The sequence below is a fragment of the Ornithorhynchus anatinus genome, chromosome 5 (assembly GCF_004115215.2).
Source record: "Ornithorhynchus anatinus isolate Pmale09 chromosome 5, mOrnAna1.pri.v4, whole genome shotgun sequence".
Lineage (NCBI taxonomy): Eukaryota > Metazoa > Chordata > Mammalia > Monotremata > Ornithorhynchidae > Ornithorhynchus > Ornithorhynchus anatinus.
In genome coordinates this window covers 76,417,248-76,442,308 of record NC_041732.1, presented here as the reverse complement: position 1 = coordinate 76,442,308, position 25,061 = coordinate 76,417,248, and the positions used below count along the sequence as shown (strand labels likewise).

Below are 25,061 nucleotides of genomic sequence, written 5' to 3'. Positions count from 1 at the left end.
TACAGTGCTGTAAATATGGTAAGCACTCAGTAAATACCATCAGTTGATTACATCGTCAGGTAGGGTGGGAGAGGAAGGGCAGCGTTTGGGGGAGGAGAGGAAGGAGGACCCAACTCACAAGATGGCCGCGACGGCCCTCGAGCCCCACACCCCGCAGGCCGACTTGCCTCGCGTCTGTCTCCACCAGCCTCTGCCACCCCCACGCACCCAGAAGCGGTGTTGGGAGCAGCAACGGGGGACTGGTCCATTTGAGCTGCGACTGCAGAGCAGAAGACAATGATGGAGGGAAACTTCTCCCCTTTCTCTCTCTCTTCTCTTTTTCTTCTCCCCTTCACTTCTGTCCATTCTCCTTCTCTCCTCCCTCTTTCCTCTCCCTTTTTCCCTCTCCCTACCTGGCCCTGACCTGTTCCAAATCCACTAGACCATTCTCTCCTCATGGGCAGGGAATGTCACTCTTTATTGTTGTATTGTACTTTCCCAAGTGCTTAGTACAGTGCTCTCCACACAGTAAGAGCTTAATAAACATAACTGAATGAATGAAAATCCCACTCCCGCCCGCGCCTGTCGACATCTGAGGTAGGTTGCAACTCTAAAATCCACAACCATCCTTCTGAAAGCGGGACATCTAGTCACATTATTCTAAAGATCCCTTCCCTTCAAAGACAATCTCCTACCTGTACATAAGGACTCTTTGGCCCTGTTGGGAGCCAGAGAGGGAGACAGGCTGACAGAGATCAACAAGACTCCACTGTTTCCCCCCAGAATCTGGGAAGGACTTCATTCCCTCGGGTGCAAGACATTTGAACAAGGAAGGATGGTTACTGCTACAGGCTCTCGTTATATCCCGGCTAGACTACTGTGTCAGCCTTCTCTCTGACCTCCCTTCCTCCTCTCTCGCCCCGCTCCAGTCTATTCTTCACTCCGCTGCCCGGCTCATCTTCCCGCAGAAACGATCTGGGCATGTCACTCCCCTTCTTAAACAACTCCAGTGGTTGCCTATCGACCTCCGCTCCAAACAAAAACTCCTCACTCTAGGCTTCGAGGCTCTCCATCACCTCGCCCCTTCCTACCTCTCCTCCCTTCTCTCTTTCTACCGCCCACCCCGCACGCTCCGCTCCTCCGCCGCCCACCTCCTCGCCGTCCCTCGGTCTCGCCCATCCCGCCGTCGACCCCCGGGCCACGTCCTCCCGCGGTTCTGGAACGCCCTCCCTCCTCACCTCCGCCAAACTGATTCTCTTCCCCTCTTCAAAACCCTACTTAAACCTCACCTCCTCCAAGAGGCCTTCCCAGACTGAGCTCCTCTTCTCCCTCTACTCCCTCTGCCACCCCCCCTTTTACCTCTCTGCAGCTAAACCCTCTTTTTCCCCTTTTCCCTCTGCTCCTCCACCTCTCCCTTCCCATCCCCACAGCACTGTACTCGTCCGCTCAACTGTATATATTTCCGTTACCCTATTTATTTTGTTAATGAATTGTACATCACCTCGATTCTATTTAGTTGCCATCGGTTTTTACGAGATGTTCTTCCCCTCGACTCTATTTATTGCCATCGTTCTCGTCTGTCCGTCTCCCCCGATTAGACCGTAAGCCCGTCAAACGGCAGGGACCGTCTCTATCTGTTGCCGACTTGTTCATCCCAAGCGCTTAGTACAGTGCTCTGCACATAGTAAGTGCTCAATAAATACTATTGAATGAATGAATGAATGAGTCAGAAACAGGAGCCACTTCTAAAATGGCATAGTGGATAGAGTAGGAGTCAGAAGGTTATGGGTTTTAATCCCAGCTCCATCACTTGTCTGCTGTGTGACCTTGGGCAATTCACTTAACTTCTCTGTGCCTCAGTTACCTCGTCTGGAAACAAGGATCGAGACTGTAAGCCCTAGGTGGGACAGGACTGTGTCCAACCCAATTTGCTTGTATGCACTCCAGCACTTAGTAGAGTGGCTGGTACATAGTAAGCATTTATTAGAGAAGCAGTGGCTCAGAGGAAAGAGCTTGGGTTTAGGAGTCAGAGGTCATGGGTTCTAATCCCGGCTCCACCTCCCGTCAGCTGCTTGACTTCGGGCAAGTCACTCGACTTCTCGGTGCCTCAGTTACTTCATCTGTAAAATGGGAATTAAGACTGTCAGCTTCACGTGGGACAACCTGATTATCCTGTATCTACCCCAGTGCTCAGAACAGTGCTTGGCACATAAGAAGCACTTAATGAATACACAGGAAGCAGCATGGCCCAGTGGAAAGAGCCCGGGCCGCTGAGTCAGAGGTCATGGGTTCAAATTCCGGCTCGGCCGCTTGTCAGCTGTGTGACTTTGGGCAAGTCACTTCATTTCTCTGTGCCTCAGTTAACTCATCTGTAAAATGGGGATGAAGACTGTGAGCCCCACATGGGACATCCTGATCACCTTGTATCCTCCCCAGCGCTTAGAACAGTGCTTCGCACATAGTAAGCACTTAACAAATGCCATCATCTCCATCATCTAACAAATACCAATATTATTATTATTGTTATGATGGTGATGATGATCTTGCTACACATGACCTTGGGATGCAGGCTGGCCTAATGGGAGGAGCACGGGCCTGGGAGTGAGGGGACCTGGGTTCTAGTCCCTGTTCCACCACTTGCCGGCTGTGTGACCTTGGGCAAGTCACTTCACTTCTTGGGCCTAAGGTTCCTTATCTGCAGGGAAAGTGTCCACCAGCTCTGTTATACTGTATTCTCCCAAGAACTTAGAACAGTGCTCTGTACACAGTAGCAGTCAATAAATATGATTGATTGATTGATTGATCTGCAAAATGGGGACTGAATACCTGTTCTCCCTCTTACTTAAACTGTGAGTCCCATATGGAACTTGATTTCTTGTATCTACCCCAGTGCTTAATGCACTGCTTGGGAGATAGTAAACATTTAACAAATGCCACAATTATTGTAGTGAATGCTTAGCACATACCTCCATTATTATTATCCAGAGGTTATAGAACAATTCCAGTTTGGGAAATTTTGTGTCCCTTTGGTTTTGCTAGCATGCCGTACCTTACAGCCTCTCTGTGAGACAGGGAAAAGGAGGGATTATCACCCCCTTATAAAGAGGAGGAAAATGAGGCCCAGAGAGGTTGGGGCTGATCTCAGATCACGTAGCAGGCCAGTGGCAGAGTTGGGATTAGCACCCCAGCCTCCCTTCTCCCAGTTTTGTGTTCTTTCCGCAAGGTCATGCTTAGCTTGGTCTAATAGTCTCCAAACTTCTGTCCTGCCCAGCTGCCTCCCCGTTTTCCACTGTGTGTGTGTGTGTGTGTGTGTTTTTGTGACTGGACTGAGGCTCACCATCATGTAGCATAGGACTCGCCATCATTTCATTCATTCATTCATTCATTCACTCAATCGTGTTTACGGAGCACTTACTGTGTTCAGAGCACTGTACTAAGCACTTTTGGAGAGTACAATTCAACAGTAAGCAGACATATTCAGTGTCCACGAAAAGCTTACAGCCTAGAGGGGGAGATAGACATTAGTATAAATAAATACATATAGTACAGATATGTACATACATGCTGTGGGGCTGGGAAGGGGGATGAATAAAGGGAGGAAGTCAGGGTGATGCAGCAAGGACTGAGAGAAAAGGAAACGAGGGCTTAATCACGGAAGGCCTCTTGGAGGGAATGTGCCTTCAATAAGGCTTTTAATGAGGGGGGAGAGTAATAGTTGGATTTGAGAGGAGGAGAGGTCTCCATGTTTGGTCTCCACAGAAGAAGTTTCTGGCAGTGTGATCCTGTTCCAGGAGGGTTCAGAGAAGAGGTCAAGATGGCCCTGGGACCACAGGTTGGGGGGCGAGTGGATAGTGGAAGGAAGGGGGAGAAAGTTGGTTGCTCCCTGGTATCCTACAGGAGGTAGCACAGCACGGACAATCCCCAACGAGACCAAAGACAAGAAGCCAAAGACTCCTTTTTCACCTCCCCCAACCTGATCCATCTGCATCTCGTAAGCCTCCCGGGCTGCCCAATCACCCGCGGTGTCCCACCCTTCTGTCGGGTCTGGCCGCCAGATGTGGAGCCCCACTAACGAGCCCAGCCGCCGGGCCACTAATTGGGTGGGGGCGATGGGCCCAGGCGGCTGACGGGTGGCAGAGTGGACAGACCGGCCCCAGCGTCTCGAGCCTCTGCTTTGAACCGGGCAGGGTCAGGGTCAGCCGAGGTGGCAAAGAGGCAGGGGTGGACCGCCCCCTGCCTCCCCCACTAATGTCCAAAGGACAATCCTAGAAGCCCAAAGTCACCTCTCCCACTGCCCGGCCTCATCCCACGGAGCGGGGTCCAAGCTCTCTACCATCGTGGGGGGGGAGGAGGCACTGCCAGGTCAGTCGAGTACCATCCTGGGGACCTTCCCGAGATAATTTGAAAATGATTACAAGTTCTGAGTAATCCCCACCATCGGAATCACCCCCCAAGCTGGTGGGGGACGGGGCGGGAGAGGTGGTGGAGTCACCGTCGCTAACTCATAAACTTGTTCAAGCGATTATGAGGAGGCTGAGCCCGTGCAGGAGGCCAGAGACACATTCCACAGACTCAGCCTAACTACTGTTTTATAATTGGAGTCGGTGGAGGGAAAATATCCTTGTTTTAATAACAAACATAACATTCTAGATGAATGCTCCTCTGTAAACTCCGGGTATGACACGCTGAACTAAATAGTGTTTCTGTTGCGATGACTATAACAACCACTTAAGTGATTAGGACACCTGTTGACATTAATATACAAGTACGCAAGGAAGCAAGCGGGCCACGCGCAGAAATATATATACACAAATATTAAGAGGATTAGAGGAATCGCTAAGATGGCTAAAGCGGTGCTTAATGCTATCAACGTGTGTTTAACTGGGGAAGGAAGAGTGAAGTGTGGAGAAGCCCGTACTGAGCCTAACACGCACCTGAAAGCCACAGGGTTGCATTTCTAATCCATGGGGAAGACGAGGAAAATTCCAATGATCCTGGGTGTATGTGTTGGTGGGGGTGGGGACCCGCGGGAGGTGGTGATTTTGATTTTTTTTGAAAGGGCAACAGGTCTCCAGGGGCTGGTACTGTGGTTCCAGCCTGGGTAGGCACTCCTCAGTCACCACTGCTCACCCTTCCGTGAACTCACGGAACTCACAGGCTCTTACTGTCCCTCACAGACCCTCACCACACACCCTGGCATGAACTAGGCAAGGGAAAGGGCAGCTCCAATTTAGTGAACATGTAAGTCACCAGGGGGGAGGATTCCAATCCACAAAACCCAAATTCTAAGAGAAGTATTTTTCTTTACTGTAAATTGGAAGGCAGTTTAGCCCAGTGGGCCAAGTGCCGATGTGGAGCCCGGAGATCCGGTACCTGATCCCTGTTCTGCCACACGTCTGCTGGGTGACCCTGAGACTTTCACATAACCTCTCTGGGCTTCAGTTTCTTCATCTGTAAAATGGGGACAAGGTATGGGTCTCTACCCCACCTCCCAGAGATGTTGGGAGAATCAAATGATGGAGCCAAAATGAGGAAGCTTTGGGGAAAAATGTGCATGCTGTACAAATTCAAGTTACTGTTATTCTGTTGAATGTTGAAATAAGGAGCAAGCATTCTGTTTTCATAGGAACACCAGAAACTATGAACATTTCCAAAATTTGAAGTCCAATAGAGACTCCTCAGGCTGACCAAAAAGAATAAAAAAAACATTCCCACAGCAACCCCTCATTTTTCAGGTAGAGGTAAAACTTTCCTACAGAAATGCATCTTCAAAATAACAAGAAAAGAGCATAATTCAGAGCCAAAGCCCCACATAACTAGACTCGTTAAAAAGATTAGCCTAAAGAGTATTGCATCTGGGCTGAGAGTAATTAAGTTACAGATTCTGCTTCAGGTGAAAGCATTCTCCAGAACGAAACAGGAAAACTAATGTGTAACTAACATTAACCCGAGGTCCTTCACGTTTTCCAGAGCCGGCAGCTACGCACATCCAGTCGACTGTGTCTGTCGGGAGCGTGCGTTTGAGAGATGAGTGCTCATGAGAGATGTGTGCTCAAGGTAGCTTGGGTCCCCGTGGTTTTTGAGAATTTCAACTCTGGATTTGCCCACCGTCCTTAGAGCAAGCCCGTGGGGCCTCGCCCTTGAGAGAAATGGGTTTTCAAAACACCGCGAACTACTGAAATGCCACAGGATGAGGCAAGGCCTAAATTGTTGCCTCCCCTATGTAGACTGCAAGCTCCTCCTGTAGACTGTAAGCTCCTGGTGGGCAGGGATTGCAACCCCATTATAATACACTCTCCTATGCACTAAGTACAGGGCTCTGCCCACAATGCTGTAATGTATTTATATTAATGTCTGTCTCCCCTGCTAGACTGTAAGCTCACTGTGGACAGGGAATATGTGTTTATTGTTATATTGTATTCTACCAAGTGCTTAGTACCCTGCTCTGCACACAGTAAGTGCTCAATGAACACTATTGACTGAAAATAAACATCACCGATCGCTCGACTGACCCCCACCAGAGCTGTCCCCTCCCCAGTGGCCAGAGAGGCTGACTTCCCTCCCATCCCCGGCTGACTCACGACCCAACATTATGACATCAAGGGCCCGTCGCCAAGACCTAGAGTGCAGAAAAGTTTGAAGCCCTTGAGGGCAAATACTCCAGGCAGTCACCCACCCCGGTCAGCCCCGTGAAAGCTGGGGGAAAGAGCGGAAGCCTGCCTTGTGTGACATCATCATCCCCTAGAATCCCCCTCTCCTTTTAGTTCTCTGCCCCCTCCCCCCCAACCGAGGCCCAGCCGCAGAACAGCAGCGGGCGCTGCCCGCCATGGGCGACCCCACAGCCTTGGATGTGCCCGCGGTGATCTTTGACAACGGCTCTGGGCTGTGCAAAGCCGGGATCGCCGGGGACAACGTCCCCCGATCTGTGATCACAGCCATCGTGGGGCGTTCTAAAGTCCGGGCCACCATGCTGGAGGCAGGCCAGAAGGACTACTACGTTGGGGAGGAGGCCCAGTCCAAGCGGGGGGTCCTGTCGCTCAACTACCCGATAGACCACGGCATCGTCACCTCTTGGGACGACATGGAAAGGATCTGGAGACACGTCTACCAGTGCGAGCTGAAGATCAGGGCTAGCGAGCAGCCGGTGCTTCTGACCGAGGCCCCCCTGAACCCCTTGAAGAACCGAGAGAAGATGACGGAGATCATGTTCGAAGGCTTCTCGGTGCCGGCGATGCACGTGGCCGTCCAGGCCGCCTTGGCCCTGTACGCCTCGGCCCGCACCACAGGCGTCGTGGCGGACAGCGGGGACGGGGTCACCCACACGGTCCCCATCTATGAGGGCTACTGCCTACCCCACGCCGTCTGCCGCCTGGACCTGGCCGGGCGGGACATCACCGAGTACTTCATGCGGCTGCTCCTGGAGGGCGGTTACTCCTTCGTGAGCACGGCCGAGCGGGAGATCGTCCGGGACATCAAGGAGAAACTGTGCTACGTGGCCCTGGATCCCGCCTCGGCCATGAAACGCAAGCCCAGGGAGATCCTCAAGGAGTACAAGCTGCCAGACGGCAACATCATCAGCATCGGCAACCAGCTCTTCCGGGCCCCGGAAGCGCTCTTTGTGCCTGCCCACTTGGGGCTCGAGGCGCCAGGGGTCCACCGGATGATCTTCAACAGCATCATGAAGTGCGACATGGACGTGCGCCGGAATCTCTATAGCAACATCCTGCTGTCGGGGGGCTCCACGCTCTTCCGCGGGCTGGACGAGAGGGTCCTCAAGGAGATGCAGGCCCAGGCGCCCCGAGAGATGCCTGTGCGCATCATCGCCCCTCCGGAGAGGAAGTACTGCGTGTGGATCGGGGCCTCCATCCTCGCCTGCCTCTCGTCCTTCAGGCCCATGTGGGTCACCCTGGAGGACTACAAGGACTTTGGTCCGGCCGCGGTTCACCGGAAATGCTTCTGAGAGGAGGCGTAGGCCCCTGGAACCGGGATGTCTGGATAGGCTGTGGCGGGCTGGGCCCAGTGAGCCACGGGGTCGTTCTGCAGCTGCTGGAGGGTCTGAAGGAGCCGGCCACAGCGTAAAGGGAAATAAAACAATAAAGCCGGCCATCAACACTCTCATTTGAGTCCACGGTTATTTGTTGCTGGGAGCGTGCTGGGCCTCCAGGGATGCCAAGACTCCATCTCTCCTCTCCTGGCGCTATCTCCCTGATATAGAGCAGCGTGGCTCAGTGGCAAAAGCCCGGGCTTGGGAGTCAGAGCTCACGGGTTCGAATCCCGGATCCGTCACTTGTCAGCTGGGTGACTGTGGGCAAGTCACTTCACTTCTCTGTGCCTCAGCTACCTCATCTGTAAAATGGGGATCAACTATGAGCCTCACGTGGGACAACCTGATTACCCTGTATCTCCCCCAGCACTTAGAACAATGCTCGGCACATAGTAAGCACTTAACAAATACCAACATTATTATTATTATTAGATAGAGATAGTAGCCTTTACTAAGGATACTAAGCTCTCCTTAGTAGCCTTTCCCATTGTGTGGCAGAAATCTCATCTTTTTATTTTTATGACGTTTGCTGAGAGCTTACCATGTGCCAAGCACTGTACTAAGCACCGGGGTAATAATAAAAATAATAGCATGTGGCATTCATTAAGCACTCACTATGTGCCAAGCACTGTACTAAGCACTGGGAAAGATATAAAATCATCAGGTCTCACGAGGGACTCACAGTATAAGTAGGAGGGAGAATAGGTATTAAAATCACATTTTGCAGGTGAGGGAACTGACGCACGGAGAGGTTAAGTGACTTCCCCAAGGTCATTCAGCAGGTAAATGGCAATCAGGATTAGAACCCAAGTCCATGCTCTTTGAAGCTAGACCATACAATCAAATTGGACACAGTCCCTGCCCCACACAGAAATCTCTGTCAATCGTATTTATTGAGCACTTACTATAAGCAGAGCACTGTACTAAGTGCTTGGGAGAGTACAATATATAACAGAATGGGTAGCTATAGTCCTTGCCCACAATGAGATTATAGTCTAGTAGGGAGAAAGATATTAATATAAATATATAAATAATGGATATGTACTTAAGTGCTGTGGGGCTTAGATGAGGTGAATACAGGGAGCCAATCCAAGAGCAAGGGTGATGCAGAAGGGAGTTGGGGAAGAGAAAATGAGGGCTTAGTTGGGGATCTCTTGGAGATGTGCTTTTAATGAGGCTTTGAAGGTGGGGAGAGTGATCATCTGTTGGAAATGATGAAGGAGGGTGTTCCAGATCAGAGGTGTGGGTGAGAGGTTGACGGTGTTAGTACAGGGCACTGCTCTCAATAAGTGCTCAATATATAAGATTGATTGATGAGATAGAGGTACAGTGAGTAGGTTGGCATTAAAAAAGTGAAGTGTGTGAGCTGGGTTGTAGTGGGACAGCAGTGAGGTAAGGAAGGAAGAGGCAAGGTGATTGACTTCTTTAAAACAAATGGTAAGGAGTTTCTGTTGGATGTGGAGGTAGATGGGCAACCACTGGAGGTTCTTGAGGAGTGGGGAAACATGGGTTGAATGGTTTTATAAATGATCTGGGTAGCAGAGTTAAGTATGGATTGGAGTGGGGAGAGACAGGAGGGCAGGGAGCTCAAAGAGGAGGTTGATGCAGTAGTCAAAGCTAAATAGGATAAGTGCTTCAATTACACGGAAACAGTTTGGATGTTTCAGGATCACACCTGGAGAGTTTCCAGTCTCGGCTACAGGAAGAAGAGACAAGCAGAGGCATACCCATTCCATTCCTAGCTTGGGCAGGGGCTAGAAAGTTGAAGGCAAACTACTATAAGTCAAAAATCACCTGTGCTGTGGAGGCGCGGCATGGGAGAGGGTCGAGTGTGGAGACTCAAGCTTACTGCGTGGAAGAAGGCAATTCATTCAATAGTATTTATTGAGCGCTTACTATGTGCAGAGCACTGTACTAAGCGCTTGGAATGAACAAGTCGGCAACAGATAGAGACAGTCCCTGCCGTTTGACGGGCTTACGGTCTAATCGGGGGAGACGGACAGACGAGAACTATGGCAATAAATAGAGTCGAGGGGAAGAACATCTCGTAAAAACAATGGCAACTAAATAGAATCGAGGCGATGTATGTTTCATTAACAAAATAAATAGGGTAATGAAAATATATACAGTTGAGCAGACGAGTACGGTGCTGAGGGGATGGCGAGGGAGAGGGGGAGGAGCGGAGGGAAATGGGGGGAAAAGAGGGTTAAGCTGCGGAGAGGTGAAGGGGGGGCGGTAGAGGGAGTAGAGGGAGAAGGGGAGCTCACTCTGGGAACGCCTCTTGGAGGAGGTGAGTTTTAAGTAGGGTTTTGAAGAGGGGAAGAGAATCAGTTTGGCAGAGGTGAGGAGGGAGGGCGTTCCAGAACCGCGGGAGGATGTGGCCCGGGGGTCGACGGCGGGATGGGCGAGACCGAGGGACGGCGAGGAGGTGGGCGGCGGAGGAGCGGAGCGTGTGGGGTGGGCGGTAGAAAGAGAGAAGGGAGGAGAGGTAGGAAGGGGCGAGGTGATGGAGAGCCTCGAAGCCTAGAGTGAGGAGTTTTTGTTTGGAGCGGAGGTCGATAGGCAACCACTGAAAGCGTTTAAGAAGGGGAGTGACATGCCCAGATCGTTTCTGCAGGAAGATGAGCCGGGCAGCGGAGTGAAGAATAGACCGGAGCGGGGCGAGAGAGGAGGAAGGGAGGTCAGAGAGAAGGCTGACACAGTGGTCTAGCCGGGATATAACGAGAGCCCGTAGCAGTAAGGTAGCCGTTTGGGTGGAGGGGAAAGGGCGGATCTTGGCAATATTGTAAAGGTGAAACCGGCAGGTCTCGGTAACGGATAGGATGCGTGGGGTGAACGAGAGAGACAAGTCAAGGATGACACCGAGATCGCGGGCCCGAGAGACGGGAAGGATGGTCGTGCCATCCACGGTGATAGGGAAGTCTGGGAGAGGACCGGGTTCGGGAGGGAAGATGAGGAGCTCGGTCTCGCTCATGTTGAGTTTTAGGTGGCGGGCCGACATCCAGGTGGAGACGTCCCGGAGGCGGGAGGAGATGCGAGCCTGAAGAGAGGGGGAGAGGACAGGGGCGGAGATGTAGATCTGCGTGTCATCTGCGTAGAGACGGTAGTCAAAGCCGTGAGAGCGGATGAGTTCACCGAGGGAGTGAGTGTAAATGGAGAACAGAAGAGGGCCGAGAACTGACCCTTGAGGAACTCCAACAGTTAAAGGATGGGAGGGGGAGGAGGCATCAGCGAAGGAGACCGAGAATGACCGGCCAGAGAGATAACACGAGAACCAGGAGAGGACGGAGTCCATGTAGCCAATGTGCAGAGCACTGTACTGAGCGCTTGGAATGTACAATTCGGCAACAGATAGAGACAATCCCTGCACATTGACGGGCTTACAGTCTAATCGGGGGAGACAGATGGATTAAAAACAAGACAATTTAATCACGCTAAATAGAATCAAGGGGATGTACGTCTCATTAACAAAATGAATAGGGTAATAAAAATATATACAAATGAGCACAGTGCTGAGGGGAGGGGAAGGGAGGGGGGAAGAGTAGAGGGAAAGGGGGAAGGGGGCTTAGCTGAGGGGAGGTGAAGTGAGGGCAGAGGGGGAGCAGAGGGAGCAGAGGGAAAAGGGGAAGCTCGGTTTGGGAAGGCCTCCGGGAGAAGATGAGCTCTCAGTAGGGCTCTGAAGAGGGGAAGAGAGTTAGTTTGGCGGAGGTGAGGAGGGAGGGCATTCCAGGACCGCGGGAGGACGTGGGCCAGGGGTCGACAGCGGGATAGGCAAGAACGGGGGACGGTGAGGAGGTGGGAGGCAGAGGAGCAGAGCATGCGGGGTGGGCAGTAGAAAGAGAGAAGGGAGTCCAAGCACTTATCCTATCTTGCCCCGATTACTGCATCGGCCTCTTGGCTGACCTCCCTGCCTCCTGTCTCTCCCCACTCCAGTCCATACTTTACTCTGCTGCCCGGATCATTTTTCTAAAGAACCGCTCAGTCCATGTTTCCCCATCCTCAAGAACCTCCAGTGGTTGCCCATTCACCTCTACATCAAACAGAAACTGCTCGCCTTTCCTCTTTACCTGAAGCTTTAAAGCACTCAGTCACCTTGCCCTCTCTAACCCAGCCCACTCACTTTACTCCTCCAATGCCAACCTATTCGCTGTACTACGATCTTGTATATCTTGCTGCTAATCCCTCGCTCCCAACCTGCCTCTGACCTGGAACGCCCTCCCTCTTCATATCCGACAGATCTACCACTCTCCCCACCTTTTCTTTATGGCATTTGTGAAGCACTTACTATGTGGCAGGCACTGTATTAAGCTCTGGAGTAGATATAAGCTAATCAGGTTCAACACGGTCCCTGTCCCAGATGAGGCTCTAAGTAAGGATGAGAATAAGTATTGAATCCCCATTTTACAGATGAGGTGAGTGAGGCACAGAGAAATCAAGTAACCTGTCCAAGATCACCCAGCAAGCAATGGGCGGAGTCAGGATTAGAACCCTGGCAAACCACTTCCATATTTTTACCAAGAAAAAACTTTATGCATCCACTACCAGAAATATTGCAGATGGCAGTGGGGCATTCTAGGAGAGATGTGTTCATGGCATCGCTATGGGTTGGAGAAGACTCGACAGCATAAGACAAGCAACAAGTTTGGATGGAGAGCAAAGGGTGTATTTTAGCGATGTTGTAAAGGATGACCTGCAGCATTTGGTGACAGATTGAATATGTGGGTTGAATGAGATGAGTCAAGGATGAGTCTAATCCGTTGGATTAGAGAAGCAGCCTGGCTCAGTGGAAAGAGCAGGGCTTTGGAGTCAGAGGTCACGGGTTCAAATCCCGGCTCGGCCATTTGTCAGCTGTGTGACTTTGGGCAAGTCACTTCACTTCCCGGTGCCTCAGTTCCCTCATCTGTAAAATGAGGATGAAGACTGTGAGCCCCACGTGGGGCAACCTAATTCCCTTGTATCTACCCCAGCGCTTAGAACAGTGCTCGGCACATAGTAAGCGCTTAACAGATCCCAACATTATTATTGTCTCCCCCTTCTAGACTGTGAGCCCGTTGTTGGGTAGGGATTGTCTCTATCTGTTGCCGATTCTACTTCCCAAGCACTTAGTACAGTGTTCTGCCCACAGTAAGCACTCAATAAATATGATGGAATGAATTGAATGAATGAATGGAAAGATAAAGAGTTCTATTTCATACAGGAATAAATAGGAGGAGTAGGATTTAATCCCCATTTTACAGTTGAGGAAACTAAGGAGTTAAGAAGAAAAATGACTTGCCCAAGGTTACACTGCAGATGAGTGGAGGAGCTGGGATTAGACTCCAGGTTGTCTGTCTCCTAGTCTCATGCTCTTTCCATAGACCATACTGCTCATCACCAGACCTTCCCATTCCTCTCCTCCACGACGGGCCAGTCCCTCCAGAGCCCAGGCCAGCCTTCTGTTATCCTTGACTACTAATGTTCTTTTCTTTTCCAAGGCCCTCTCACATCTTCACAACATTCTTGGGAACTGAAGGGGAATAGCATTATTCTCCCCAGATGAGAAAACTAGCGTTCAGAGAGGTTAAGTGCCTGACAGAGAGGTTACTGTCAGACCAGTAACAGAGCCAGGACTGGAAGTCAGGGTTCCTGAATCCCACTTCTCTCATGGTATTTGCTATGCACTTATTATGTGCCAGGCACTGTACTAAATGTTGATGTAGATACAGAATAATCAGATTGGACAGAGTCCCTGTCCCATGTGGGGCTCACAGTCTGAAACCCCATTTTACAGATCAGGGAAAAGAGGCACAGAGGAAGTGAAATGACTTACCCAAGGTCACACAGCAGACAAGAGGTGGAGCCGGGATTAGAACCAAGGTCCTGTGACTCCCAGACCTGGATTCTAGCCACTAGGCCACGTGCTCTTAGCTTGCCACCCAGAGGCTCTGCCCTGCAGCCTTACCCACGTCTTCAGGCACGACCACATCCAGCTATGGATGCGACTTCCTTCTCGTGTGTGACTGACCTCTTTGGCTCAGGACTCAACACTCCTGGCCCTTTCTGAGCTCTTTGACTGCACAATGGTAGTGTAACTTTTCAGGCCCCAATAGGTCGCCTAGATAAACCAAGAATAAACTAAATCTAATATTCTTCAGATGTCTGAGGAACATCTGTGTCTGGAGCCACACCTCATCAGGACTAGTACTTGCAGAATTGATTGGTCACCTCCTCTAGTCCGAGCACTGTACTGAGCACCTATTGGAGCCAGAACACTGAACTGAACATCTGCTGTGTACAAGGCACTATACTGAGCATCTACTATGGGCAGAGCACAGTTTCGGGTGCACTCAGTTCTTCCATAATGCAGAGCACTCTACAGATATTGAGGTCATCTGCTATTTAAGTACTAACTCACCTCCACAACCTTTTTTGTCTCTCTTCTTCTGTCTGTAAATTACCTCGTGATTCTCCCGCTAGACTGTAGGCCCCTTGAGAGTCAGGACTATGCCTTCCAACTCTACTGAACTTTCCCAGATGCTTAGTGCAACGTTCTGCATATAGAGCTCTCTCAATAATAAATAGTACTGATTGCCTGCCCCTCTCAGGGTAGCACCTGGAGAGTTTCCAGTACTCTACCAGTCTCGACTATGAGAGGGAGAGTCAAGCAGAGGAATACTCATTTCAGTCCTAGCTTGGGCAGAGGCTAGCAAGTGGAAGGCAATGTGCTACGAGTCAAAACTCACCTGTGCCGGGCAGCAGTGGCACGGGAGTCGAGGGAAGAGACTCAAGTTTACTGTGCAGAAGAAGGCAATGGCAAACGACTTCCGTATTTTTACCATGAAAGCTCTATGGATCCACTACCAGAACGATTGCGGATGGAGGTGGGGCATTCTGGGAGAGATGTGTCCATGGCATCAATATGGGTCGGAGATGACTCGACAGCATAAGACAAGTCTGATTGGTTGAGTGATCGATTGATCCGCTGGGTACAGAGCACTGTACTGGGGGCACCTTTGTGTGGAGAGCATTAGAGTAAGCAACGGAATCCAGGCCTTACCATCTACTGAGTCAGCAGGCTCTTCTCCAAGGCTCAAACTAGTTTAGAGAATGAGATTTTTCATCTCTAAATCCAAAGGATTCCACACCTACATATCCATGCTCTTCTCAAACTTCCTGAAAGTTTTCACGTTTCCTAAATATTACATACATTTTAGGGCTCGAAACTTTTGTCCGTTTGTGGCTCTTGTTCCATCCTAAACATCTGGGATGAGTCCACATCTGAAAACCCTTGGGCAACTTGACTCTTCCCAGTGTTCCGGGGACAGCTGTTACCTCGCACCGATTGTTACACTGCTGCACCCTCATGAGTGTCTGTGAGAGATTTCAGGGGGAGTGGCCACAGCATCCCCTCCCCGTTGGGCAAACCCAAAGACCCTAAACACTACGACACTGCTCCAGAGAAGATATCGTAATATACTGGGAGAAAACGTCTGCAAGATGTTTAGCCCGCAGATATTAGAGACGCCAGCTGTGATTTTCGACAGTGGGTCTGGGCTCTTCAAGGCAGGCCTCTCAGGAGAAATCGGGCCACGGTACGTCATCACAAGTGTCATTGGCCAGTCGAGGCTCAATGAGTCAACCACCGGGGCCAGTCAGAAGAAATATATGGGGGAAGAAGCCTTGTGTAAGCAGGAGGACCTGATTTTGAAACATCCGATTGAGCGTGGCCTGGTCACATCTTGGGAGGATCTGGAGTTGCTTTGGAAGCACATGTACGAGTGGGAGATGGGAGTCCAAGCCAGCGAGAGGCCCATCCTTGTGACGGAGCCGCCCCTGAACCCCAGGGAGAATCGGGAGATGATGGCGGAGCTGCTGTTTGAAAGCTTCAAGGTGCCGGCTCTCTACTTTTCTGACCAGGCCATGCTGGCCCTGTATGCCTCAGCCTGCATCACAGGGCTCGTTGTGGATAGCGGCAGTGGCCTAACCCGCACGGTCCCCATCTTTGAGGGGTATCCTTTGCCCCACGCGGTCTCCAAACTGCACCTGGCGGGCAAAGACTTGACTGGCTACCTGCTCAGGCTGCTGCTGCAGAGTGGCCACTCCTACCCGCGGCCTGTGGATGAGAGCATAGCGGAGGACATCAAAGAGAAGTTGTGCTACGTGGCCCTTGACCCGGTAAAAGAGCTGGGCAGGACGCCAGAGGAAGTCACGAAGGATTATAAATTGCCTAATGGGCAAGCGATTCGAATTGGCAAGCAGCTGTTCTTAGGTCCAGAGGCCCTCTTTGCCCCTGACCATCTGGGCATCCAAGGCCCGGGGCTAACCAACATGGTGACCGACAGCATCGCAAAGTGCAACTCAGACATCCAGAAGACTCTGTACAAGAATATTTTTCTCTCAGGTGGTTCTTCCCTCTTCCCCGGGCTCCAGGACCGGCTTCTCAGGGAACTAGAGATCCAGATCTCCAAGGGGACCCACATCAAGATCAAAGCTCCACCCGATAGATGGTTCTCGACCTGGATCGGGGCATCAATCGTGACCTCTCTTGCCAGCTTCAAGCAGATGTGGGTCACCATCTCTGACTATAAAGAGATTGGCTCGACTGTGGTCCAGAGAAGATGCTTTTAAGAATTTCAAACGGACATGAGAAAAACTAAAGGGCAATCCATAAGGCAATGAGACATATGCTGAAGGCTTATGGTAGGCAGGGCATCAAATAAAAGAGGAGAGAAATCTCCGGTGCAAGAGACTGGTGAGACTGGGTTCCCGTCTTTTTGTTTTTAGTGTGCATTTGTTAAGTGCTTACTGTGTACCAGGCACTGTACTAAGCGCTGGGGTAGATACAAGTTAATTAGGTTGGACCCAGGCCCTGTCCCTCACAGGGCTTACAGTCTTCAGCCCCATTTTACAAATGAGGTCACTGAGGCACAGAGAAGTGAAATAATAATAATAATAATAGTCTTTGTTAAGCGTTTACTATGGGCCAAGCACTGTTCTAAGCACGGGATAGATACAAGGTAATCAGGTTGTCCCACTTGGGGCTCACAGGCTTCATCCCCATTTTACAAATGAGGTAATTGAGGCACAGAGAAATTTAGTGACTTGCCCGAAGACACACAGCTGACAAGTGGCAGAGGAGGGATTAGGATTTACGACCTCTGACTCCCAAGCCCATGCTCTTTCCACTAAGCCACGCTGCTTCTCAACTTGCCCAAATGACTTGCCCAAGTCCACACATAGCAGACAAGAGGCACAGCTGGGATCAGAACCCACGTTCTCCCGGGCCTATGCTCTTTCTGTGAGGCTATGCTGCTTCTCTCTTCATGTGAGGAAACCGTTTTCTATTTTTATCCAGTGGTTAGAGAAGGATCTTCAGGCCTATATGCTCAGGTTTCCATCAATCACTCAATTCATCAGTCGTATTTATTGAGAATTTACCATGGGCAGAGGACTATACTAAGCACTTGGGAGAGTACAATACGATAGAGTCAGTAGACACGATCTCTGCCCACAAGGAGATTACGGTCCAGATTCGGAGTTGGTTACCAATCGATCGATCAATCAGTAATCTTTTTTGAGAACTTACAGATCTCTTCCTGAAGAAAATAAATCCTCGAAAGGATACAGGAAACACCTTCTGAAGCTCCTTTCACCATTTAAAAATCAGTCAGGCCATCCCCTGGACTTGTGTTAAGTGAGCGTCTTTGAATGTGGGAGTAGGAATGAAAGGGAAATGCGAAACTGAATTCAGCTCCCTTCAGTGGTGAGAGGGGAGAAAGAAGACGAGGGTGGTTCAGAGGCTCCTAGCCAATTTCCAAAAAGGAGATTTAACTTCCTTCCCTCCGGACACTGGCCAGTCTGGGTCCCAGTTCTTTCAAGCACCTTGAGGTGGCCCACCCAAATGCCTCGGAACAATTCCCATTAGATTAAAAGCTCTGTGAGGGTGGGGACCGTATGCTTATTCATTCATTCAATAGTATTCAATAGTATTTATTGAGCTCTTACTATGTGCAGAGCACTGTACTAAGCGCTTGGAATGAACAAGTCGGCAACAGATAGAGACAGTCCCTGCCGTCCGACGGGCTTACGGTCTAATCGGGGGAGACGGACAGACGAGAACGATGGCGATAAATAGAGTCGAGGGGAAGAACATCTCGTAAAAACAATGGCAACTAAATAGAATCAAGGCGATGTACATTTCATTAACAAAATAAATAGGGTAATGAAAATATATGCAGTGGAGCGGACGAATACAGTGCCGAGGGGATGGGAAGGGAGAGGGGGAGGAGCAGAGGGAAATGGGGGGAAAAGAGGGTTAAGCTGCGGAGAGGTGAAGGGGGGGTGGTAGAGGTATTGATGTTGTACTCTCCCAGTGCTGAGTACCATAGCTGGCAACTCCTTAGAGGGGCAGGGATCAACTCCCCCACCCCGATGGCTGTTCGAGCTGGAATCCCAGCTCTGCTTGTCCTATGCCAAGGGTCTCTCCCAACACATCCTGTTGGAAGGAATCAAAGTGACTGCTGGCCTATAAAGAATGCAGCAAGACCTAGTGGAAAGAGAAATACCCTTCTGGGAATTGGCTGAAGAAGTCCAAGCCATCCTTGCCTTTTCCTTTAATTGCTGAAGGGAGCTGAATTTGGCAAGCTTGTCCCTCTCTCAGTTCCCCCATCCACGTTCCAAGTCACAAAGTCAAAGCCATTAGGGCTGGATAAACCCAAAAATGGTGGCCCTCTCCTTTTCCAGGCTTCGGTTTGACCTCTGAGCTCACAGTGAAAAGTTGGGCCCTTAGTTTAGTGCTACACACTCAGCTGGCACTCAGTAAATACCATTCATCAACTGATTAATCGACGAATTCCCATTCACTGCCACCATAACTAACTCCAGAAGATCACAGGGTAGATGAACTCCCAGGAGCTCTGCCTGAAAGGAGCACTATATTAGGCTACTGTGACTTATTTATTGTACTAAAACAGTGTCAACTCATGCCTTACTCAGACTAAGAGATCTTTCCAACGTGATCTGTCTCTTGAATGACAACCGAGAGATAAGGCAGATTTTGCTATGTTGGGGTGAACATCCCTTCAGCCCCTCTTCTCCCCTGAATGTGCATCTCTTTCCTATCACTGGATGATGGATTGAGTCTGATCTCAAATCCTGAATGTTAAGAAGGGGCCATTGGAAGACAACAATAATAATAATAATTGTAGTTTTTCTAAAGTGTTTACTAGGTGCCAGGCACTGCACTAAAAGCTGGGGTGGATTCAAACAAATTGGGTTGGACACAGTCCCTACCCCACACTGGGCTCACAGTCTTAATCCCCACTTTACAGATGAGATAACTGAGGCACAGAGAAGTGAAGTGACTTGAGCAGGGATTAGAACCCATGACCTTCTGACTTGCAAGCCTGTGTTTTAGCCACTATGCCATGCTCGTTATGGGGAGGTGTCATTATTAACTAAGATTCATTAAATGCTTATTAGTGAAGATGATCATAGAAGACATAGTCCCTGTCCCACCCAGGGCTCACAATCCAAGAGGGAAGAAGAACAAGTATCTTCTCCCCCTTTGACATATAAGGACACTGAGGCCCAGAGAATTGAAATGACTTGCCCAAAGTCTTACAGGAGACTTGGAATTGGAACGAGGGTCTTCTGCCATCCCAGCCCTGTGCTCTTTCTCCTGGGTCACACTGCCTTCCATATAAACTGGTGGGAGGCGGAGAATCATGCTTGTTTCTTTAGAAGGAAAATGTTGAAAAAGATCTCTGGCCTAGGGAAGATTTTCCCAAAACCCCGACCCGTACTAACCAAATATAAATGACATGGAAAACTTTTCTAAGCTCTGAATGCCCTCAACTTGGGACTCCCAATTTCCCATTGCTTCAAGCCATAACTAGCTGGCCCCATCACAAACTCCATTTCTTCACCCAGGGCTGAACCCAAGTTCTGATTTTTCCAGGCAAGACAGAACACTACCTAAAAGTTACAAATTCTCTGTGGAAAGCCAAGCTTGCTGCTTCTGAGAAGGTGAATTTTGATACGACATGTCAAGCACTGAGGTCATCTCAATTGAAATTCAAAATTCAGTGAGGCGGGGTGGAGGGTAGGGAGAGGAGAGGGATGATGCCGGTAAGTCTGCTGGAAGGGAGATGAGATGATACCCAGGGGACGAACAGGTCTTCGGTCTCCACGGAGACAGAGGCCGAAGACAGCTGCCTCCCACTGACACAGAGGGAAGAGTGTGGAGCCCGATGAGACTGATCCCCGGAATGTGTCCCCTTGTGACCTTGGCGATCTAGAAGGCCGGGCCCCAGGCATTCCGCTATACTCGGCCAGAGTGGGCTCGAATGGGAGGATGCCGGGCCCTCACATCCTCGACCGCCCCGCTGTCATTCTGGACAATGGGTCGGGGCTGTGCAAGGCAGGCTTGTCGGGGGAGCAGGCCCCACGCTCCGTCCTGGCCTCCGTGGTCGGCTATCCCAAGGGAGTCTCACTGATGATCGGAGCGGGCCAGAAAGACTACTACCTCGGTAAGGAGGCCCAGGCCAAGAGGGGGATCCTGTCCCTGAGGTACCCTCTGAGGCACGGTATTGTCACGGCCTGGGATGACATGGAGAAGATCTGGAGCTACATCTACTGGCATGAGCTCAGGGAGAGACCGAGTCAACAGCCGGTGCTGGTGACCGAGGCCCCGCAGAATCCCCAGGCCAACAGGGCCAGGATGACCGAGATCCTCTTCGAGAGCTTCCAGGTCCCGGCCCTGTACATCGGACTGCAAGCCCTCATGGCCCTCTACTCGTCCGGGAGAACGACCGGTCTGGTGTTGGACAGCGGAGACGGGGTCACCGCCACGGTCCCTGTCTTCCGGGGCCACTGCCTGCGCCACAGAGTCTCCCGGGCCGACTTCGCCGGCCGAGACGTCACCACGCATTTGGCCACGCTGCTCTTGGAGACGGGCCACTCCTTCGTCAGCTCGGCCGAGCAGGAGATCGTGAGGGACATTAAAGAGAGGATGTGCTTCGTGGCATCCGACCCCGTGTGGCGGAGGCGGCGGCGGGCCCCGACCCGCCTGCGGAATTACCTTCTGCCCGACGGGCGCCCCATCCAGGTGGGGGACCAGCTCTTTCGAGCCCCCGAGGCCCTGTTCAACCCCTCGGAGGCGGGGGTAGAGGCCCCGGGGATCCACAAGATGGCCCTCCTCAGCGTGACCCGCTGCAGCCGGAGCATCCAGAAGGATATCTGGGCCAACGTGGTGCTCTCCGGAGGGTCGACGCTCTTCCGAGGCCTCCGGGAGAGGCTGGGCCGTGAGCTCCGGGCCCTGGCCCCCGAGGCCCCACCCATCGCCATCACAGCTCCCCCAAACCGACTGTTCTCGGTGTGGGTCGGGGCTTCGGTTCTGGCCAGTCTGTCATCGTTCAGAGAGATGTGGGTCACTGGCGCTGCCTACCGGGAATTCGGTCCATCCGTGATGCAGAGAAGATGCTTGTGAAGGGGTCACGGGGGGCGGGGACGGGGAGGTGCCGGGGCTGGGCTCTCTCCAGAGTCTCAGGAGTCTGACCAATATACAGCCGGTCCACAAACCACAATCTTGGGATGTATTGCTCGCACTTCCTGTTCACATGCTTCCCCGCCCCCTCCTGGCCATCCCACCTCCACTCTGACCCTGACACAGTCTTTCTCCCTCAGCTCCCTGTGGCTTCCCTTGCTTCTCTCGATGCCCCTACTTCCCCCAGGAGGCAGGGGTGGCATTCTGGCAAAATCCCAAATTAGGGAAAGCTCACATCTGCTGCGCTCACCCATTTTGACCTCTGTGCTTTCACTTCTGTACCCACGTGCACCTGTGCAGGTGGACACTCGTGCACTCATGCACCCATGCACACTCACTCATACACACACACATACTCAAGTGCACAAACTCATTTTTTTCTGTCATCGCTGGGCACGGTGACCAAACAGGCTGATGTGGCCAGACCATTCCTTAATTGTCTAACAGATGGGATGGCAAAACACACGGGATGGCAAAACAGAGTTAACTGGTGTCCATTTTTGAGGGTGTTACTGACAGCGAGATCCTCCTAGGGTCTGCTCGTGTGGTTGAAAAGACGAGCGGGGTACCAACATGTCGCAGCATAGCCTAGTGGATAACGCAGGGGTCTGGGACACACAAGGTCATGGGTTCTAATCCCGGCTCTGCCACTTGTCTGCTAGGTAACCTTGGGCAAGTCACTTTACTTCTCTGTGCCTCAGTTACCTCATCTGGAAAATGGGGATTGAGACTGTGAGCCTCACATGGAGGGACTGTGACCAAGCCGATTTGTGTGTATCCACCACAGTGCTTAGAACAGAGCCTGGCACCTAGTAAATGTTTAACAAATACCATCATTATTATTATTATTATTATTGTTATTACAAATGAGCAGAGGCCCCGGTTGGGTTGATGGTTTTGTCCCAGATAATAATAATAAGCGATTACTATGTGCCAAGCACTGTTCTAAGCCCTGGGGTACAGACAAGGTAATCAGTTTGTCTCATGTGGGGCTCACAGTCTTAATCCCCATTTTACAGATGAGAGAACTGAGGCACAGAGAAGTTAAATGACTTGCCCAAGACCACCCAGCAGACGCGTGGCGGAGCTGGGATTAGAACCCATTACCTCTGACTCCCAAGCCTGTGCTCTTTCCACTAAGTCATGCTGCTTCCCCATCAGTCCTGTCATTTCACCTCCTGACATTCCAATACTCATTCAGCCTTTGCTCTGTGAGAGCGACCCACCCCTCTCCCATTTCCATCCTCCAGGCTGGGCTCCGGACTGACATTACACTGTAAGTCAATCAGTGAATTGTATTTATTGAGCACTTACTGTGTGAAAGGCACTCTACTAAATGCCTTGGAGTGTACCACATAATATAACAGGCACATTCTATGTCCAAAATGAGCTTACAGTCTAGAGGGATGATGTCATGTCACTTGAGATGTTGCTCCACTCTAATTTTCAGGTTGTTAGAGTATCAAAAAATGGAATTGTGGGAAATACCTATTTTTTTTTTGCTTTTTTTTTTTTGGCGGGGTTGGAGGGCCTGGGGTTGGAGGGTTGGAATTTGTTAAGCACTTACAATATGCCAGCACTGTACTCAGTGCTAGGGTCGATACAAGCCAGTCAGGTTGGATACATTCAGTGCCCCATATGGGGCTCGCAATCTCATTTTTTTTTAATGGCTTTGATTATTAAATACTTACTAAGTACCTGGCAGTGTACTAAGATTTGGGGTAGAAACAAGCTAATCAGGTTGGATACAGTTCCTGTTCCATGTGAAACTCACAGTCCTAATTCCCATTTCACAGATGAGATCACAGAAGTGCAAAGAAGCTGAGTGACTTGCCCAAGGTCATACGGCAGACAGTGGAGGAGCCAGAATTAGAACCCAGGTGCTTCAGATTCCTAGGCACCATTCTAAGTGCTTGGGGGAATACCACAGTAGGAAGACACATGTTCCCGCTTCTCAAGCTCACATCCTAATGCAGGAAGACAGACAAAAATGATTAACAGCTTGTAAAAGTCAGTGGAAGAACAAGCATAAGCGGGAAGCAGGACTAAAACATCAGGATGAAGCAGCTGACAAATTTATTGAGTGTGCAGTTAAATATATAAATGTTAGCTATTAAATCTCTGCCATCGTCCATTCTCCTCACCTGTCCTGTCCAGAGGAGCTAGATTGATGTAAACATTGTTTTGATGCTGATTCATTCATTCAACTGTATTTATCGAGTGCTTACTGTGTGCAGAGCACTGTACTAAGCGCTTGGGAGAGTACAAGAAAACAATAGACACATTCCCTGCCCACAATGAGTTTACAATCTAAAGGGTTATACCTTCATGCCCACCTCGTGGCTCAGTGGAAAGAGCATGGGCTTGGGAGTCAGAGGTCATGGGTTTGAGTCCCAGCTCCACCACTTGTCAGCTGTGTGACTGTGGGCAAGTCACTTAACTTCTCTGTGCCTCAGAAACCTCATCTGTAAAATGGGGATTAAAACTGAGCCCCACGTGGGACAACCTGATCACCCTGTATCTACCCCAGCGCTTAGAACAGTGTTCTACACATAGTAAGCGCTTAACAAATACCAACATTATTATTATTATTATTATTATTATTAAATTGGATTTGAAAAATAAAAGAAAAATGATTAATGATTTTACAATCCAAAGGTTTTTGGATTCAATTTCTCATTCTCTCAAACATCACAAACTCCCCTCCCCTTTTAGTCATGAATACTCAATCAGTCAATCAATCAATATCAATCAATGGTACTTATTAAGCACTTACTATGTGCAGAGCAATGTACGAATTGCTTGGGAAAGTACAATACAACAAAGTTGGTAGATATGTTCCCTGACCACAACGGTCTACACACAACTTATAATACACCTCAACCTATTGATAGGAAACAGCTTAATTTCAGTTCCTGAACTACCCATTTCAGTGTTATTGTTCCAGATCACAAGTCCCTTTAAATAGCATTTCTGAAGCCTGAAGATATGTTTCCTCCCTTTGTTTTTAAATATACTTCGATGCTGACTGCATCCCAGAATTCATGGCCAGTGATCCTGTTCCTCCACGTGATGCGGGGAATGCCTTTTAGGTGACATGGATCCGAGGGCTGGAATTCCTCTTTGGTCTCCGATCCTGATCTCGCAACCACGGTGCTTGTCTTCAGCTTGGTATGGAGGTTTCCTGTTTCGCTGTCGCCACTCTCTAGCAACCTTCCAAAGATCACGCAGGCCTTGCAAATTCTACTGTCTATCTCTACGCCCCTCCTTGCGAGTTTTGGACCAGTAGCAGGATTCCATGACTCGAGGCACTGACAGTCTGTGCCATTGGGGGATGCAGCGTCTGAGCTTTCAGGAAGGATCCCTTGTCTTTCCATTCCCGGGTGAGGTTCCGATCATTCAGCATCTCCTCTCCTAGGTGGGGAGTCATGGGCTCTGTGTTCACACTCTCACTCACCACCCTGGAAAAGCCCAGACAGACTTGGATGTCAGAATATTTTAATAATAATTGTG

The 25,061-nt window shown here is 50.3% G+C and overlaps 3 protein-coding genes and 1 non-coding gene across 4 annotated transcripts; all 4 read left to right on the top strand.

Moving 5' to 3' along the window:
* Positions 1–6,623: 6,623 nt before the first annotated feature.
* On the top strand, positions 6,624–8,097 carry LOC100076634 (actin-85C-like). Its single transcript, XM_029066385.2, has one exon. It carries the CDS (start codon positions 6,806–6,808, stop codon positions 7,937–7,939), a length of 1,134 nt encoding a protein of 377 aa, XP_028922218.1. The 5' UTR covers positions 6,624–6,805; the 3' UTR covers positions 7,940–8,097.
* A 6,500-nt stretch (positions 8,098–14,597) lies between these two features.
* Positions 14,598–14,735, top strand: LOC114812644. Its single transcript, XR_003760295.1, has one exon. It is a non-coding gene; the product is annotated as a small nucleolar RNA SNORA7 (small nucleolar RNA).
* Positions 14,736–15,363: 628 nt separating this feature from the next.
* Positions 15,364–16,758, top strand: LOC100076673 (actin-related protein T2). Its single transcript, XM_001506360.4, has one exon. It carries the CDS (start codon positions 15,500–15,502, stop codon positions 16,628–16,630), a length of 1,131 nt encoding a protein of 376 aa, XP_001506410.1. The 5' UTR covers positions 15,364–15,499; the 3' UTR covers positions 16,631–16,758.
* Positions 16,759–20,357: 3,599 nt separating this feature from the next.
* LOC100076703 (actin-85C-like) lies at positions 20,358–21,491 on the top strand. Its single transcript, XM_016227248.2, has one exon. It carries the CDS (start codon positions 20,358–20,360, stop codon positions 21,489–21,491), a length of 1,134 nt encoding a protein of 377 aa, XP_016082734.1.
* The last annotated feature ends 3,570 nt before the right edge of the window (positions 21,492–25,061 follow it).

Bases quoted from the DNA above. Each gene is read 5' to 3' on its own strand.
- LOC100076673 (XM_001506360.4), top strand. From the start codon at position 15,500: ATGTTTAGCCCGCAGATATTAGAGACGCCAGCTGTGATTTTCGACAGT.
- LOC100076703 (XM_016227248.2), top strand. From the start codon at position 20,358: ATGCCGGGCCCTCACATCCTCGACCGCCCCGCTGTCATTCTGGACAAT.
- LOC100076634 (XM_029066385.2), top strand. From the start codon at position 6,806: ATGGGCGACCCCACAGCCTTGGATGTGCCCGCGGTGATCTTTGACAAC.